The following is a 19,067-nucleotide window of genomic DNA, read 5'->3' on the forward strand; positions in this document are numbered from 1 at the left end:
TATCCTCCACTTTTGAGTTAGTCAGTCAGTTGAGTGCATGAGCCTAAGGGCGCAGGCAGACAGCCATATAAATCTGAGCGAGATTATAGCGTAGTGCACGGACTGGCCAGTGGATCTCCCAACCCAAGCATGACAGCTTCGTGTATTTCTATGCAGCCTTCACACTCGGGTCGGGAGAGTCGCTGTCCAGTCCATGCACTGCATTCTGTTCTTGCTGCGATTTACACGCCTGTTTGGTTTTTCTCACTTTTTGCCCTTAAACAGCAGTCTGGAAAAAATTTATTACAGATAGAGAATACTAGGAATTTTCTCATTTTCTTCATGCCCTCAAATCTGTGCTAATTTTTTTTTAGCCTGTGATTTCAGTTGTTTAACGATGTAGGATTCCTTTAAATGCCCTCTGAACCAGTGATACAAGTGCAAACCAAGGGCGGACATACCATTGGGCAAACTGTACAGCTACGCAGGGGCCCAAGAGGTTGAATTGTGCATTTTGATGAGCTACTGAACAGTAAAGGGCCCAGATATTGTTCTTGATCAGGGGCGCTTCTCTGTGTCTACCCCTGGTGCAAACAGGGCCGAACAACCACCAAATACTGCCAGTTTGGGAGTCAACCCCATATCTTTGCAATTGTGAAGGGAAAGGGTGCAATATCGACCCTATAGATATGGAGAGGGAACACACATATGGGTAGAGCCCTGCCATGTATTTCTGTGAGGTTATATGGGTCAATATGTTCTGACCCCCCAGATTTAGGGGAGAGGACCTTTATAGGATATTATATGCTCTACCCTCGTGGCTATTTCCAAATGATATTGGTTGGGTTATGCAGCCTTGGGTGTGAATTTACCATATGGGTAATTGCATGTATTGATGTTGGCCACCATTTAAAGGGCTTGTCCAGAACGTATTGATGACTTATTCTTTGGATAGGTCATCAATATTCGATCATGCGGACCTGACACTTGGTTGATAAGTCAGCTATTTGCAGGTCCATGGTGGCCACAATTAAGGCGTGTATGGAGCCAGAACAGCACTGTGCAACACACTGTTCAGTGGTCATTCTCAGGTACTGCAGCTAAGCTCCCATGGAAGTGAATGTGAACTGAGCCCAGACCTGTAGTGTTTCAACTTAGCGTCACCATAGATCCTCCGAACAGCTGATTGTAATGGTGCCCTGATATAGATGACCCATCCGAAGGACCATTCATCAATATCTAAATCCTTGTCAACCCAAGTTCTCAAGTTTTATTTTTCCACTTTCACTAGCAAGGAAAGAGTTACCGCCCTCCGACCCGAAGCATCAAGACTTATTGATTCCCTTCGCTGGATTTATCTCCCAGATATTATCACTAATGGACGTTAGAAGGCTCACGGTTATGTTTAAAGCAAGAGGAGCGATTCCCGAGACCGTCCATTTATCGATCTCATAAGCATCCATTCAGCTCCTCCGAAACGTCTGCCTGATTGCCTCTCTGCAATTGTTCTGGGAGAGTCTTCGCAAATAACGAGCGATTTGCTGGGTGCTTCAGCCCCATTAGACTCCTGGAAAACTGCTGAGACAGAACTCACGGCAAGAAATAAACACGGGGGCCGGGGCGGTGAGATTTAATGAGAATATTGTCATTTCTCCAAAGAGAACTCGAAATTGCGCAGTACCAAAGAACTATGAATCTTGTTTACAGCACAACCGAGGGCTCGGTAATGTGTCTGCGCAAAAGATCTGCCCGTCCTACATACAGGGTGGCGGACAGATAATATAATATAGGGACGAAGACGCACTATATTAAAAAGCAATTCCCCTTAAAGGGAGAGGTCACAAATGTTTGTTTTTCTGTGCTCCAATGGATCTAAAATATAACAAAAATTGCAATAAGTCTTAATTAAAAATCTCTTACTTTTTTGTGCAATCAGGTCTTATCCAGCCCAGAACTTCTGTTATCTGGATTTTTTAAACACCTCCTTGATAGAACCCTCAGGGTGTAGACCTCGCCCTATCCTGGATCGCCTCGTACCTTTCCAACCGCACTTTCAGCGTCTCCCACTCCCACACTACCTCCTCATCCCACCCTCTCTCTGTTGGAGTCCCCCAAGGCTCTGTTCTAGGACCCCTACTCTTCTCAATCTATACACTTGGCTTGGGACAACTCATAAAGTCCCATGGATTCCAGTACCACCTCTATGCTGATGTCACTCAGATCTACCTATCTGGCCCAGACGTCACCGCTCTGCTGTCCAGAATCCCAAAGTGCCTATCAGCCATATCCTCCTTCTTCTCCTCTCACTTCCTCAAGGCCCCGTCTCACATAGCGAGATCGCTAGCGAGATCGCTGCTGAGTCACAAGTTTTGTGACGCAACAGCGACCTCAGTAGCGATCTCGCTATGTGTGACACGTACCAGCGATCAGGCCCCTGCTGTGAGATCGCTGGTCGTGTCGGAATGGCCTGGGCCGTTTTTTGGTCGTTGAGGTCCCGCTGACATCGCTGAATCGGTGTGTGTGACACCGATCCAGCGATGTCTTCACTGGTAACCAGGGTAAACATTGGGTTACTAAGCGCAGGGCCGCGCTTAGTAACCCGATGTTTACCCTGGTTACCAGCGTAAATGTAAAAAAAAAAAAACAGTACATACTCACCATCTGATGTTTGTCAGGTCCCTTGCCGTCTGCTTCCTGCTCTGACTGAGCGCCGCAAAGTGAAAGTGAAAGTACAGCACAGCGGTGACGTCACCGCTGCGCTCTGCTCTCACTGTACGGTGGCACTCAGTCAGAGCGGGAAGCAGACGGCAAGGGACCTGACGGACATCAGATGGTGAGTATGTACTGTTTGTTTTTTTTGGTAACCAGGGTAAACATCGGGTTACTAAGCGCGGCCCTGCGCTTAGTAACCTGATGTTTACCCTGGTTACCCGGGTGCTGCAGGGGGACTTCGGCATCGTTGAAGACAGTTTCAACGATGCCGAAGTCGTTCCCCTGATCGTTGGTCGCTGGAGAGAGCTGTCTGTGTGACAGCTCCCCAGCGACCACACAGCGACTTACCAACGATCACGGCCAGGTCGTATCGCTGGTCGTGATCGTTGGTAAATCGCTATGTGTGACGGGGCCTTTAGACTCAATGTGGACAAATCTGAACTCATCATCTTTCCTCCATCCCACAGATCTTCCTTACCTGACCTATCTATCGCAATCAATGACATCATGCTTTCCCCCGTACCGGAAGTCCGCTGCATCGGAGTAACCTTCGACTGTGCCCTGTCCTTCAAACCGCACATCCAAGCTCTTTCCACCTCCTGTCGCCTCCAGCTCAAAAATATCTCCAGAATCCGTCCTTTCCTCAACCTTCAATCTACTAAAATGCTTGTGCATGCCCTCATCATCTCCCGCCTTGACTACTGCAACATCCTTTTCTGCGGCCTCCCTGCTAACACCCTTGCACCTCTCCAGTCCATCCTTAACTCTGCTGCCCGACTTATCCATCTCTCTCCTCGCTACTCCTCCGCTTCCCCCCCCTGCAAATCTCTTCACTGGCTCCCATTCCCTCAGCGTATCCAGTTCAAATTACTAATACTGACCTACAAAGCCATCCATAACCTGTCTCCTCCATATATCTCTGAACTAATCTCCATATATCTTCCCTCACTTAATCTCCGGTCCTCCCAAGACCTCCTTCTCTCCTCCACACTTATTCGCTCCTCACCCAACCGCCTCCAAGACTTCTCCAGAATATCCCCCATCCTCTGGAATTCTCTGCCCCAACACGTCCAACTATCAACCACATTTGGATCCCTCAGACGGAGCCTGAAAACCCATCTCTTCAGGAAAGCCTACAGCCTGCACTGACCCCGCTGCCTCCTCATCACTCCCGAAGCTACTGCCTCACCAACACCGGAGCTCCTGCAACCCCCAACCTACTGTCTCCTTCCCCATAATCCTGTAGAATGTAAGCCCGCAAGGGCAGGGTCCTCGCCCCTCTGTATCAGTCTGTCATTGTAACTTTGTCTACTGTAAGTGATATCTGTAATTTGATGTAACCCCTTCTCATGTACAGCACCATGGAATCAATGGTGCTATATAAATAAATAATAATAATAATAGTGATGTGGTTGCAATTGAACCTCGATTTGAGGGGGCCTAAAAGAACCCATACTGCAAATTATATGTAATAAGGGGGGGGGGGGGCACAGTCACAGATTTTTCAGTAGCTTTGAGCTAAAATGGACATACACATCCAGTTATTATTTTAACATTTCGATGCACATGCATGATCGAGCATGCATTTGTTTTTAATGAGGGAAGAGGAATAAGTCACACATTTTGTGGGTCCAAATAATTGGACACGTTAAACTACAATATGCCTGATCCTTCTGTTCTATGGCATCATATGTCAGGAAACCTCCATTCGCGTTATATAGTCCGGCAGTCCTTCTGAAAGGCAGGAATCACACTAGCGATTTTAAAATCGGTCCAATTTTGATGCAGGAGAGTCGGACAAGTGTAATGCAAATGTCATGCGTTTGTTATGCGAGTACAATCCGATTTTTCACACCTAGCATCCGATTTACATCTGAATACAGTGTGATTGCTATCTGACTGCAATGCGATTTTAGCATTTACATAAAGAAATTAAGTTATTTACACATCGTTTTCAAAAGAAATATTCTTCAAAACATATACATATATATACAAAATGGATAGATAGATAGATAGATAGATACAGTAGATAGAATAAAAGCCAGCTATTCATCGGCCGCGTACAGTATCACAGAGTGACAGGTTAAGGTAGCTTCACACTAAGCGACACTGCAGCGATACAGACAACGATGCCGATCCCTGCAGCTTCGCTGTGTGGTCGCTGGAGAGCTGTCACACAGACAGCTCTCCAGCGACCAACGATGCCGAAGTCCCCTGGTAACCAGGGTAAACATCGGGTTACTAAGCGCAGGGCCGCGCTTAGTAACCCGATGTTTACCCTGGTTACCATTGTAAAAGTAAAAAAAAAACCACATACTCACATTCCGGTGCCCGTTGTCCGCTTCCCTGCACTCCTCCTGCATCCTGTGTCAGCGCCGAACATCTCCGGCATCTCCCACAGAGCAGAGCGGTGACGTCACTGCTCTGCTTTACAGCCGGCACTTACACAGGATGCAGGAGGAGTGCAGGGAAGCGGACGCCGGGCACCGGAATGTGAGTATGTGGTTTTTTTTTTACATTTACAATGGTAACCAGGGTAAACATCGGGTTACTAAGCGCGGCCCTGCGCTTAGTAACCCGATGTTTACCCTGGTTACCAGTGAAGACATCGCTGGATCCGTGTCACACACGCCGACTCAGCGATGTCAGCGGGAGATCCAGCGACGAAATAAAGTTCTGGACTTTCAGCAACGACCAGCGATCTCACAGTGGGATCCTGATCGCTGCTGCGTGTCAAACACAACGATATCGCTATCCAGGACGCTGCAACGTCAAGGTTCGCTATCGTTATCGTTGTAAAGTCGCTTAGTGTGAAGGTACCTTTAGAATAGAAGAATAGAATACATAGAATAGATATATACGCATAGAATACATAGATATATACAGGTCCTTCTCAAAAAATTAGCATATAGTGTTAAATTTCATTATTTACCATAATGTAATGATTACAATTAAACTTTCATATATTATAGATTCATTATCCACCAACTGAAATTTGTCAGGTCTTTTATTGTTTTAATACTGATGATTTTGGCATACAACTCCTGATAACCCAAAAAACCTGTCTCAATAAATTAGCATATCAAGAAAAGGTTCTCTAAATGACCTATTACCCTAATCTTCTGAATCAACTAATTAACTCTAAACACATGCAAAAGATACCTGAGGCTTTTAAAAACTCCCTGCCTGGTTCATTACTCAAAACCCCCATCATGGGTAAGACTAGCGACCTGACAGATGTCAAGAAGGCCATCATTGACACCCTCAAGCAAGAGGGTAAGACCCAGAAAGAAATTTCTCAACAAATAGGCTGTTCCCAGAGTGCTGTATCAAGGCACCTCAATGGTAAGTCTGTTGGAAGGAAACAATGTGGCAGAAAACGCTGTACAACGAGAAGAGGTGACCGGAACCTGAGGAAGCAGTGGACTGAGTCTGGTGTGGAAACATCCAGAGCCACCGTGCACAGGCGTGTGCAGGAAATGGGCTACAGGTGCCGCATTCCCCAGGTAAAGCCACTTTTGAACCATAAACAGCGGCAGAAGCGCCTGACCTGGGCTACAGAGAAGCAGCACTGGACTGTTGCTAAGTGGTCCCAAGTACTTTTTTCTGATGAAAGCAAATTTTGCATGTCATTCGGAAATCAAGGTGCCAGAGTCTGGAGGAAGACTGGGGAGAAGGAAATGCCAAAATGCCTGAAGTCCAGTGTCAAGTACCCACAGTCAGTGATGGTGTGGGGTGCCATGTCAGCTGCTGGTGTTGGTCCACTGTGTTTCATCAAGGGCAGGGTCAATGCAGCTAGCTATCAGGAGATTTTGGAGCACTTCATGCTTCCATCGGCTGAAATGCTTTATGGAGATGAAGATTTCATTTTTCAGCACGACCTGGCACCTGCTCACAGTGCCAAAACCACTGGTAAATGGTTTACTGACCATGGTATTACTGTGCTCAATTGGCCTGCCAACTCTCCTGACCTGAACCCCATAGAGAATCTGTGGGATATTGTGAAGAGAAAGTTGAGAGACGCAAGACCCAACACTCTGGATGAGCTTAAGGCCGCTATTGAAGCATCCTGGGCCTCCATAACATCTCAGCAGTGTCACAGGCTGATTGCCTCCATGCCACGCCGCATTGAAGCAGTCATTTCTGCCAAAGGATTCCCGACCAAGTATTGAGTGCATAACTGAACATTATTATTTGATGGTTTTTTTGTTTGGTATTAAAAAACACTTTTATTTGATTGGTCGGGTGAAATATGCTAATTTATTGAGACAGGTTTTTTGGGTTATCAGGAGTTGTATGCCAAAATCATCAGTATTAAAACAATAAAAGACCTGACAAATTTCAGTTGGTGGATAATGAATCTATAGTATATGAAAGTTTAATTGTAATCATTACATTATGGTAAATAATGAAATTTAACACTATATGCTAATTTTTTGAGAAGGACCTGTAGATGAAAGTGACACACACACACACACACACACACACACACACACACACACATATATATATATATATATATATATATATATATATATATATATATATATATGTATATATATATATATATATATATATATATATATTACATAGATATATAGAAGAAAAGCCTGCAATTCATCTGCCGTGTACTGTAACATCACTGCAGGAGCCGACAGGATAGAAGAGATGGATTACATACAGTAAATACAAATAGAATAAGTAGATATACAGATGTCAGTGTCAAATACAATTAGTTCAGTGTGTGTGCAGCTTACTGGACATGTATTTAATTAATAAAAGATTAATTTGGGGGGAAAAAATGGCATGGGCTCCTGCGCAATTTTTGGAACTAGCAGAGGGCAAGGCGACGGCTGGGGGCAGATGTTTATAGTCTGGGAAAGGGGGTAATACCCACGGAGCTTCCTGGGCTATTAATATCAGCTCACAGCTGTATACTTTTCTTTACTGGCTATTAAAATGATGACTAAAGAAATGATGTGGGGTCCCCCTATAATTAATAGCCAGCAAAGGCTATGCAGACAGCTGCGGGCTGATATTAAAGGGAACCTGTCACCCCCCCCCCCCCCAGTTGTTTCAAACTAAAAGAGCCACCTTGTGCAGCAGTAATGCTGCATTCTGACAAGGTGGCTCTTTTAGTTCTGGGTGCTGTAACTAGAGAAATAATCCGCTTTTTAATTTGTCCTAAATACCTGGTGTTCAGTCAAGGAGGCCGGCCTTTCCCCCCTGCTGCAGACGCCACACAGCTGTCACTCACATCTTCTTGGTGCCGGGCGCCGCCTCCTCCTCACCGCTGTTTTGAAATCAGCCGGCGCCTGCGCTCTTTTCCCCTGCCTGGTGCAGGCGCAGTGAGCGCTGGCCGTCTGTCCTCATATGCAGTCCAGCTGACTGCGCCTGCGCGGCCGCCCTGCCTGTGAATCCCAGCCCCGCAATGTGAATAAATCATAAGTCACTGCGGGGCTGGGATTCACAGGCAGGGCGGCAGCGCAGGCGCAGTCAGCTGGACTGCATATGAAGAAAGACGGGCAGCGCTCACTGCGCCTGCACCAGGCAGGGGAAAAGAGCGCAGGCGCCGGATCATTTCAAAACAGCGGCGAGGAGGAGGCGGCGCCCGGCGCCAAGAAGATGTGAGTGACAGCTGTGTGCTGTCTGAAGCAGGGGGGAAAGGCCGGCCTCCTTGACTGAAGACCAAGTATTTCTAGTCACACTGTAAGGAAACACAGACACCCAGAAAAAAGTCCTTGAATTGAAAGAGTGACACCGACTCCTTTAATATTCTTATTTAAACCATACTTACTACCTCGCCCATTCCCCCGATGCCCTCGCCATCTACAAAAGAGGTAAAAAAACCCAACAATATTCCTCACCTTTCCGAAGAGATGCTTTTAATCCATTTGTTCCTCGACGGGTCCAGCTCTGCTACATCTAGATGGCAGGCTGCATGGATGCATGATGCAACCATGCAGCCAGTCATCCAGCAGACACAAAAGTGCTCATCAGAATTTCCACTTCATCTCGTCTCCTTTTGACAGAAAATCATTAATCAACTTGAAAATAAATAGCTTCCGAGAACATCGCCATGACGTGATCCCAGACGTTACGGCAATGTTAGGTGTTTCTGTTCTGTTTCGCAGAGTACACCATCGATTGCCTCGTACAGGAAAAAGCGCAGGTATCCAAACTCCATCTAAAATTTTTTGTTGGTGCATAAAGTGCATAAAACAAGGGATAATAATTTGTATTTTATTATTTTAGATCCTTATGGATGAAGCTAATTTGGGCCTTTGGGTTAAGTTCCTACAAGGAGTTTTTGGTGAGTTTTTTATGTTGCCTTTTTTTTTTTTTTTTTACAATTTTAGTAAAGTGGATAGGATTTTTCGTTGCTTAGTGGGTTTCAAATCCACAAAGCACATGATTATCAATAGATCTTTGTCAAAGCAAAATACCAGGAAGTATGAAAAACAAAGCAGCTTATTTAAAACATGACATAGAAAAAAGAAGCAAACACTGCAGCATAAAAAAGTGAAAAACAAAACAAAAAAAAACACGTAAAAATGTACTAAAAAAACTCAATAAAATCTAATTTAGCTAATAGGTGCCGAAAATTTGCATAATCAAAAACTCACCAAATACTCCACAGTGCATTCGGAAAACTTTCATTTACAGTTTTTTTTTATTTTAATTTATTTTGCATTTTGTGGTGTTTGATATCAGAAAAGCTGATTGCTGAATACAAGCGGAAAGGAGCGGGGTATATGAAAACAATAGTAATTAATAAAAATCGCATGATGGGATTACAACAATATTAACATAAAAAGTAATACAAAACAACAGTGAAAACATAAAACAAATGCATAAAATATTGTAATGTTTCATAAATATGCGTCAGCAGATGTCTGACCAGAAGTCTCTACTGGGGACTGAAAAGAAGTAAAAATAAAAGTTAAAGTAAAATAAAATGATAATAAAAAAACCCATAAAAATACAATCCCCGATTCAGAAAATAAATAAGAAAAGAACACTTGGAATGGACATGTCCGTAAAGGCTCGGTCTACCAAATGATAAATGTTTATCCCGTCCAATAAATGTTGTAAAGATTAATAAATCAAAACGCCAGAATTGCTGTTTTTCGCTGTGCGCAACTCTCTCCAAAAATACATATATCCCAAAATGGTGTCAATAAAAACTACAGTTCGGCACGCAAAAAAAAATCATCCAGCTCTACTGAGGGAAAAATAAAAAAGTTTTAGGTCTCGGAAAATGGCGACAGAAACAATTTATTTTTCACATTTTTTTATTTTTTAAGCATCAAATCAATAATAATAAAAAAAAAACTGGACAAGTTTGGTATTGGCCCGATCGTACTGACTGGGAGAATCACATTTTTTTTTACCACACAATGAATATCGTAAATAAAATGGCAGAATTGTAGTATTTTTTTTTTTTACCCCATTTTGAATTTTTGCTATTTTTTTTTACAATACCGTAAAACAGAACGCGTCATAACGCGTAAATAAAAAAAAAATACAAATCTGATTTTAGTGGCCAAAGTTTGTACAATTAGGCTTTTAATGGAGTCTAGGCCTCTGTTGCCCGTAGCAACCAATCAGAATTGACTTGTTATTTTCCCAGGGCGGTTTTAAGAATGAAAGGCGCGCTCTGATTGGTTGCTACGGCGAGGCGTTTCTATAGTGTAGGTTACAGCCGGGTGCATCACATGGTGCGGCGCTGGGTACTGTAGATGCAGGCGCTGCCGCCTCACTGCGCATGTCAGGCTCGCACGTACACACTGGCCGTGTCACACGGGGGATCTGCTTCCAGGGGAAGGGCACGATGAGTCCCGGGCTGCGGCTCTGCTGAATGGAGAGAGCTGTGCCCGGGCGGTGTGTGCCCCCCAGGAGAGGCCGGGCCGCCCCTGCATTCCGGGACATGTGGCTCCTGTGTCTCATGTTGGGCTCAGTGGGTGAGTAAACACTAATGCACTGATATGAGGGGAGAGGGGCGTCCATGACAGGGATGGGGGGCACTTACTTTTGTTCCTCACCCCTCCCACCTGTGTCACGTGCTCCTGGGAGCCCCTCCTCTTTGTTGTTGTCCTGTGTGGCCCCCACAGACCTGCACCAGGGCCCTGCCCCCCATCACTGGCATCCCCTGTACATATGGGGGCTGCACTATCATTCTATGTGACATAGGGGGCGCTCTGCTGGTGTTTACATCTGGATACTTCATGCTGGAGAGTTTCTCTCCCCCCTCCAGTTCTGGATTTTAGGGGATTTTGTACTAATTCAGGGTCTGATTAGGGAGAACTGATGAATTTCTGTATTTTGGGGTCCAAACTAATAGTGATGGCAGAATCAAGTTGTGTTTTGGTGGAGCTGGCATGAGGAGTCCTGGTGGTCTGCATGCTGGGAGTTGTAGTGTTTCACCTCAGGGCACAGATATTCTGCACACCCTGAAGAGGGAAGATTCCCCCCAATTATGTCACTGTCCGTACAAGCTGCTCGGTGATCTCTCTGCATCCGCCACAGACACCCATGACATACCTATGGACACAGAAGCTGCATGGAGTTGTGGCAGGGTGTGCTGGGAGTTGTAGTTTGGCAACGGCTAGAGAGCCGGACCCTTGTCTGCACCCACTCTGTAGTTTGGGATGTCTGATTTATTATATTTATGCAGGAGGGACGTCGTCTTCATAGTGAAGTCTGTTATTTTAGACAAGTGGTGTTGTGTTTTTTTTGCGTGTTCTTATATATATGGTCCTTGGGGGTCTCTGCTCATTTCCTCAGTATCTATACTGGGGAGTCTGCTCTTTTCTTCTCCCAATACCATACGTTGGGGTGTCTGCTCTTTCCCCCGTGCTTCACTATACTGGGGTGCAGGGCTTCGGAGACGTGGAGTTGGTATAAAATGGACCGACTCCTAAAATATATAATACATTGGGTACCATAATACAATGCAGGATGTGCTGTGAATTTGGGGAAAGTATGAAATGTCCTATAAATGTCTGCTCTGTTCTGGATCTCAGGATCCGGGCTTTTAGTTTAGATGAATCTGTGCTGCACTTTATATACATGGTCAGCAGTGACCGGGGCTGTTTAGTCGGGGGCAGGGAAATTGAGGACACTGAGGTTTGTCTTACCGACTCCACAGCCCTGCTGGGATGTCTGCTCCTCTCCCTTATGCTGGGGGGGGGGGTGTTGCTCGTGTCCCCCACTGCTCCCTTATGCTGGGGTCCTGCCCTTTTACCCCCAGTGCCTTATTCTGGGGGTGTCTGCCCATTTCCTTTCCACTCCATTACACTGGAGTGTCTGCTTTCTTCCCCCCCCCCACACCCTTCAACTGGGGTGTCTGCATTCTTTTTCCCTTCCTCTGGGGTGTCTTCTCCCTTTCTCCACCGCTTACTTACACTGTGGTATCTGTTCACCCCCCCTTGCTCCAATATGCTGGGGTGTCTGCTCCCTTTCTCCACCGCTTCCTTACACTGTGGTATCTGTTCACCCCCCCCCCCTTGCTCCAATATGCTGGGGTGTCTGCTCCCTTTCTCCACCGCTGCCTTACACTGGGTTGTCTGCTCTTCCCCGCTCCCTTACCCTGGGGTGTCTGCTCCCTTTCTCCTCCGCTTCCTTACGCTGGGGTGTCTGCTCTCCCCCGCTCCCTTACACTGAGGTATCTGCCTTTTCGTCTACTCGCTATACTAGGGTGTCTGCTCATTTCCACCTGCACTCTCTTATTATGGGGTGACTGCTTGTCCCCTCTCCTCTGCTTCCTTACACTTGGATGTCTGCCTTTCTCCTGCTCTTTACACTGGGGTGCCTGCTCAGTTTTTTTTTTCCCCCTCTCTCTGATGCAGGAGTGTCTTTTGCCCTCCCCACCATCCTGGCTCCCTTATGCTGGGTTGTTTGCTCGTTTCCCGGTGCTCCCTACACTGGGGTGTCTGCTCGTTTCTACCCTCACTTCCTACACTGGGGTGTCTGCTCGTTTCTACCCTCACTTCCTACACTGGGGTGTCTGCTCGTTTCTACCCTCACTTCCTACACTGGGGTGTCTGCTCGTTTCTACCCTCACTTCCTACACTGGGGTGTCTGCTCGTTTCTACCCTCACTTCCTACACTGGGGTGTGCTCGTTTCTACCCTCACTTCCTACACTGGGGTGTCTGCTCATTTCTACCCTCACTTCCTACACTGGGGTGTCTGCTCGTTTCTACCCTCACTTCCTACACTGGGGTGTCTGCTCGTTTCTACCCTCACTTCCTACACTGGGGTGTCTGCTCGTTTCTACACTCACTTCCTACACTGGGGTGTCTGCTCGTTTCTACACTCACTTCCTACACTGGGGTGTCTGCTCGTTTCTACCCTCACTTCCTACACTGGGGTGTCTGCTCGTTTCTACCCTCACTTCCTACACTGGGGTGTCTGCTCGTTTCTACCCTCACTTCCTACACTGGGGTGTCTGCTCGTTTCTACCCTCACTTCCTACACTGGGGTGTCTGCTCGTTTCTACCCTCACTTCCTACACTGGGGTGTCTGCTCATTTCTACCCTCACTTCCTACACTGGGGTGTCTGCTCGTGTCCCTGTGCTCCCTATACTGGGGTGTTCTCGTTTCTACCCTCACTTCCTACACTGGGGTGTCTGCTCGTTTCTACCCTCACTTCCTACACTGGGGTGTCTGCTCGTTTCTACCCTCACTTCCTACACTGGGGTGTCTGCTCATTTCTACCCTCACTTCCTACACTGGGGTGTCTGCTCGTGTCCCTGTACTCCCTATACTGGTGTGTCTGCTCGTTTCTACCCTCACTTCCTACACTGGGGTGTCTGCTCGTTTCTACCCTCACTTCCTACACTGGGGTGTCTGCTCGTTTCTACCCTCACTTCCTACACTGGGGTGTCTGCTCGTTTCTACCCTCACTTCCTACACTGGGGTGTCTGCTCGTTTCTACCCTCACTTCCTACACTGGGGTGTCTGCTCGTTTCTACCCTCACTTCCTACACTGGGGTGTCTGCTCGTGTCCCTGTGCTTCCTATACTGGGGTGTCTGCTCGTTTCTACCCTCACTTCCGTCACTGGGGTGTCTGTCTGTCCTTTCCTATGTACATTACTAGAGCGGCCTGTATTTGTTTAGCTTGTCGCCCCCCCCTAGGCTGTGGGTTATCACTCGGACCCCCGCATTATTAGCACATCTGGCCGCAGGGGGGAGGGAGGCATTCAGCTGGTGAAATACTTTCATCTCCTATAGAAACTATAGTTTCTATATCATGTGAAAAAGTTCCAAGCAAGTAAAGTAAAGCAGAGATATGGAGGCAGCAAGTCCTGCTGGCAGCGCCTCCATCTGAGGGCGAAGCCTTGTAAATGTCAGGTTAAAATATAATGAGGCTTTTGTATTACTTTATTTTCCGGGAATTAATTCTTGCACCATTTATGCCATCCTGTTCTCTCTGGAGACCGAAGACAAGGCTTAACACTTTAATTTATAATTATTTTTGCAATTTCATCTTTATTTTTTTTTTTGTTACTGTCAGTGATTTGGTGATTTGAATAGTTCTTGTTTGTATCCAGAAGCTAAAACTGCTGATGTGATACAATTGTATCTGGTGCAGGCAATTTTCTGTGATCTCCTCCACCACCACACCTGGATCCCAACAATTATTTCCTATGGCAAAAGTTTCCTGAAAGTGCAGTTACTGTTAGTAAATGTGAAACAACTTGTACTGGATGTTTACAAACAAAAGAGAATAAATGTTTCTGGTATGGTGGAAGATCAAGTAATCTCTTCAATAGTTGCTGGGACACGTTGATTCCCCGTTTCTACTGTCCTAAAGCAACCCCCCCCCAAAAAAAAAATCCCAAACCTTTTTGCTACCCACCATTATCCTTATATAGGATCACTTTGCATTTATATACTTTGTTTCCTTCTCTTTTATTATAAGGACTGGTTCAAATGCAAAACTGATAGCACCCAGAAATATGTAATTTAATAGAATTGTTCAGATTAGTGTTTTGCCACATTGACCAAGGATGGAATTTATCAATAGTCTTGGCCCTATGGACCGCACGCATTTTTAATAAATTTGGCACATTTTTGGACTGTCCGTGCACCTTAAAGGGAACCTGTCCCCCCAGGCGTTTTTAACTAAAAGAGCCACCTTGTGCAGCAGTAATGCTGCATTCTGACAAGGTGGCTCTTTTAGTTCTGGGTGCTGTAATTGCCAAAATAATCAGTTTTGTTATTTGTCCAAAATACCTTGTCTTCAGTCAAGGAGGCAGGCCTTTCTCCCCTGCTTCAGACGCCGCACAGCCGTCAGTCATGTCTTCTTGGCGCCGGGCGCCGCCTCCTCACCGCTGTTTTGAAATCTGCCGGCGCCAGTCTCGGTAACTGCGCCTGTGCGGCCGCCCTGCCTATGATTCCCAGCCCCGCAGTGTGAATAAATCATAAGTCACTGCGGGGCTGGGATTCACAAGCAGGGTGGCCGCACAGGCGCAGTCACGAGACTGCATATGATGAAAGACGGGCAGCGTTCACTGCGCCTGCCCAAAGCAGAAGAAAAGAGCGCAGGCGCCGGCAGATTTCAAAACAGCGGTGAGGAGGAGGCGGCGCCCGGCGCCAAGAAGACATGACTGACGGCTGTGCGGCGTCTGAAGCAGGGGGGAAAGGCCTGCCTCCTTGACTGAAGACAAGGTATTTTGGACAAATAACAAAACTGAGTATTTCAGCAATTACAGCACCCAGAACTAAAAGAGCCACCTTGTCAGAATGCAGCATTACTGCTGCACAAGGTGGCTCTTTTAGTTAATAATGCCTGGGGGGGGGGGGGGGGGGTTGACAGGTTCCCTTTAATGCCTCATTCAGATGTCCATCTATCACAGTCCACAGTCCGAGATCGCAATGCTCGGACCTATAGCAGGTCTCCAGTCCTGAGCTTGACAGCCACATATATGCCTATGAGACTGTTTAGTTTAGATCAGGAGATCAGCCAGCCACTCTGTTCATTGTTGCAGTCCGTAATTGGACCGTGATATCTGGATGTGTGAATGAGCCCTAATATCAAATCTGTGCCATCAACGATCTGTCGTAGATTTTGGATACAGCATACATTGTCACGTGGTGATAAGCTAGGTCCCCTCTCGCCAAGCTCTGTCCACTTTATAGAAAAATGGCATAACTAGCGGAACAGGTTTAAAGTCACAAATTATTGTGCAAATATGGTGTGTGCCATAATCTGAAACTTTTTATTTTATAACACAAAAACTTGCATAGAGGGTTTGTAAAATGCCGTCCAAGTAAAATCGGTCGTAAATCTGCAGCAAAATCCACACAATTGGACACACAAAATGGACGGGCGAAAGTTGCCACCAGACACCTGTCAGCCACTTATCTCCCCTGAAAACAAAAGGATCAAGGTGTTAAGTGGATTTGTTATCACCTTTCACAATATAAATGGGATGCATCAATAAATAAATCTTGGACTGGATGAGACTGATGTACTTACTTTGATAATCCATGCCATAATGGTTGTATAACTCTACTTGAAAGGTTAAACTCAACCTCTGCCCACCTAATCTAAACTGACGACTCCTTGGTGTCCTTTTTGCAGCTGAGATATCACACTGCTCTGTCAGGCAAGGTGGGCAGGGACTGAATAGCGTCCTGTGGGGCAGGGACTGAATAGCGTCCCGTGGGGCGGGGACTGAATAGCGTCCCGTGGGGCGGGGACTGAATAGCGTCCCGTGGGGCGGGGACTGAATAGCGTCCCGTGGGGCGGGGACTGAATAGCGTCCCGTGGGGCGGGGACTGAATAGCGTCCCGTGGGGCAGGGACTGAATAGCGTCCCGTGGGGCAGGGACTGAATAGCGTCCCGTGGGGCAGGGACTGAATAGCGTCCCGTGGGGCAGGGACTGAATAGCGTCTCGTGGGGCAGGGACTGAATAGCGTCCTGTGGGGCGGGAACTGAATAGCGGCCTGCGGGGCAGGGACTGAATACCGGCATGCCGGGCGGGGTGGGGGGGACTGTAGAGTTGCCTATCTTTTAATATGTATAGGTAAATTTCTTTTCGCACCCCAGCAGGAGTTTTCCCGGATATTAACATCCGACGACAGGTTGGGCCTTCTTGAACACTGACTGCTGAATAGGAGCCTTTGGCTGCACGTGGCGCATGTCCCGGGGGGTGTACAGGGTTTAGTGGGTTTAGCACAACTCTTCCCATGAATTTGGCTTTATTTCCCTTCCTTCCGCTGCCATCTCCTCGGCTGTGCTTGTTTTCTGCCATGCTTACAGCCATCGCTGGTATATTATTGTGTAAGTGGTAAGATTTAATATTCGTGACGTCCGTATAAAGCCTTACAATATGTTGTATTACAGCAGCCGTCACTATGTCAGTATAAGGTCGGGATTATCCGCTGCTGCCCTGGGATTCGGCCATTGGACATCAGTTTGTTTTAATCCCTGGGATTATTTACTTTTTTGCTTCCTTCCTGCCCGTCGGACAGAAGCGCCTCCTTGTAATAATACAGACTGGCCGGCAGCTTGTCTCTGTAAATCGTCTTTGGTTATTGATCTGCAGCCATTCGTAATTTACAACCAATTTTGCTGCCTCAATAAAACTTGGAGCAAGGTTTACAAATCTGTCATGGGGGCGAGGGGTTCGTGACTGTGAGATATAATAAAAATATATATTTATTATTTTACTATTACAGTCAGATATTACATTACATGTTCTGTAATGTGTGTGTGTGTGATGCTACAAACTGCTTTTCTTTGGAGGGATCGTTTGGGCAGATCTACCTGTGTTTTGTGGCTAGACCTTGGTGAGAAATGGGTCAAAGTTTGGAACACATTGGGGCAGATTTAGGACCGCCCGCTGGACTCCAATTTTTTTCAAACATGAGGAATTTCAGTGAGTAAGATGGAAGTTTTACTGAAACTTTTCTAACAAAAATGTCTATCAATGTGATCATATCCTACCTGCAGAACTGAAACCATTTTCAACAGGACAGGCTAATTTTCCTTTTCTCCAGGGGAAGTGTGGATTCATCGGCAGCCTACTACTGTGGCATGAGATGATCGCAGAGGGTTTCAGGAGCCAGACCGAATCGTCTCGATGACAAAGTTGCTTTAGGAAAGATCTAAGATCAGAATCTGGTTCAGCGATCAGTCGATCACCAAGTGTCTGGCTTCTCTGCTGTTTCCCTGCAGCGGCCACTGTAGGCCGGATGTGGTATTACAGTCATATAATTGGCGTTCCTTATAATACATGGACCGGTCGTCTCCATCAGACTGAGGAGTCTTCCTTATGTCTCTTCTTTCTGGGACACGTGGATGAGATCTGAGCTGCCCGGTTTATCCTAACGTACCCTGCATTTGCTGTGGAATAAGGAAACTATGTCAGGACAAATGATGCTTAGACCTTTGGGGCCTTAAAAAGATGGAGCTGTAATTAGCTTTTTTTTTTCTTTTTTTTAAGGATAAATTAATTTAATAGAAATATGGCACAAGCCTTGATTTAGAAAAAAAAATGATGCCACTCCTAAGGCCTATGAAACACTGATATTGAAAGTATTTGGGACCGCACTGTTAGTATTGGTGGAAGTGTAAGATTAGTAAATCGTGGCCTAGCTGGCTCCTAACGTCTGCAGTAATTTGCCCATCCAATGAATCCAGCAGGCAGTGCACCGAATTCTGCGCCTGTGGCAGACACGCACACTGTGAGATTACAGATATCAAGGCGTTTGTGATTTTAGGATTTAAAGTGGTGCAGAATGTAACCCGGCAGGTAGAATACCGTCTGTGCAAAGCACGCACGAGACAGACGCCTGACGCTACATACCTGTCATCACTTCTCCTGTGCAAATAATGGTACTCGGGCCAAACTGCATATAACCTTTCCCTCGTATTCACCGATCTGGGGCTGCCGGGGTATTTAGAATTTGGGTAAGATCCCTACATGTATGGACGTCAAAATGGACCAGGGTGAAGTGTGACGTGAGCAGAGCCAGTCTGCCCGAGTATCTAGGAAATGTGTGCCAAGTTCCGGCTCCTAACATGTGGAGCAAGTACAGCCTTTATCGGGTTTGTCCAGCAGTTGCAAAAAAAAAAAAAATAAAAGACCATAGATTACAAATAAAATATCTCCAAAACAAAGGAACGTGATTGGAAAGACAAAGAACATTAGAAATTTGCAAAACTTCTCTTCAATATGGCTTGATCAACATCTCAAATGACAGGCCGCCTGATGCAAAGGCTTTCTATAATCTTGCGCATGCACCATTGACGTCTAATGTCGGGGCACATGCACTTCTGTTCACTGTGCAGCATGGTGCTGCATGCACAGGATTTTAGGAAAGCCTTCCATAGGGAACACTGTCCTCTGAGAAGCCTATC

The 19,067-nt window shown here is 46.2% G+C and overlaps 1 protein-coding gene across 4 annotated transcripts in view; it reads left to right on the plus strand.

Moving 5' to 3' along the window:
• The first annotated feature begins 10,356 nt into the window (after positions 1 to 10,356).
• Positions 10,357 to 19,067, plus strand: part of LDLRAD3 (low density lipoprotein receptor class A domain containing 3) — a 143,616-nt gene continuing 134,905 nt past the window's right edge. For 2 of the 4 annotated variants that reach the window (XR_013221465.1, XM_077287031.1), the window contains exon 1: positions 10,396 to 10,655. Coding sequence is in view for 2 of the 4 variants with exons in the window: in XM_077287031.1 (XP_077143146.1) it covers positions 10,553 to 10,655 (103 nt within the window). In the remaining 2 variants the exon portion in view is untranslated. Of the gene's footprint in view, positions 10,656 to 19,067 lie in introns of all 4 variants that reach the window. The other 2 variants (XM_077287032.1, XR_013221466.1) reach the window with 2 other exon arrangements.

Source organism: Ranitomeya variabilis, chromosome 2, assembly GCF_051348905.1.
Source record: "Ranitomeya variabilis isolate aRanVar5 chromosome 2, aRanVar5.hap1, whole genome shotgun sequence".
NCBI classification, from domain to species: domain Eukaryota; kingdom Metazoa; phylum Chordata; class Amphibia; order Anura; family Dendrobatidae; genus Ranitomeya; species Ranitomeya variabilis.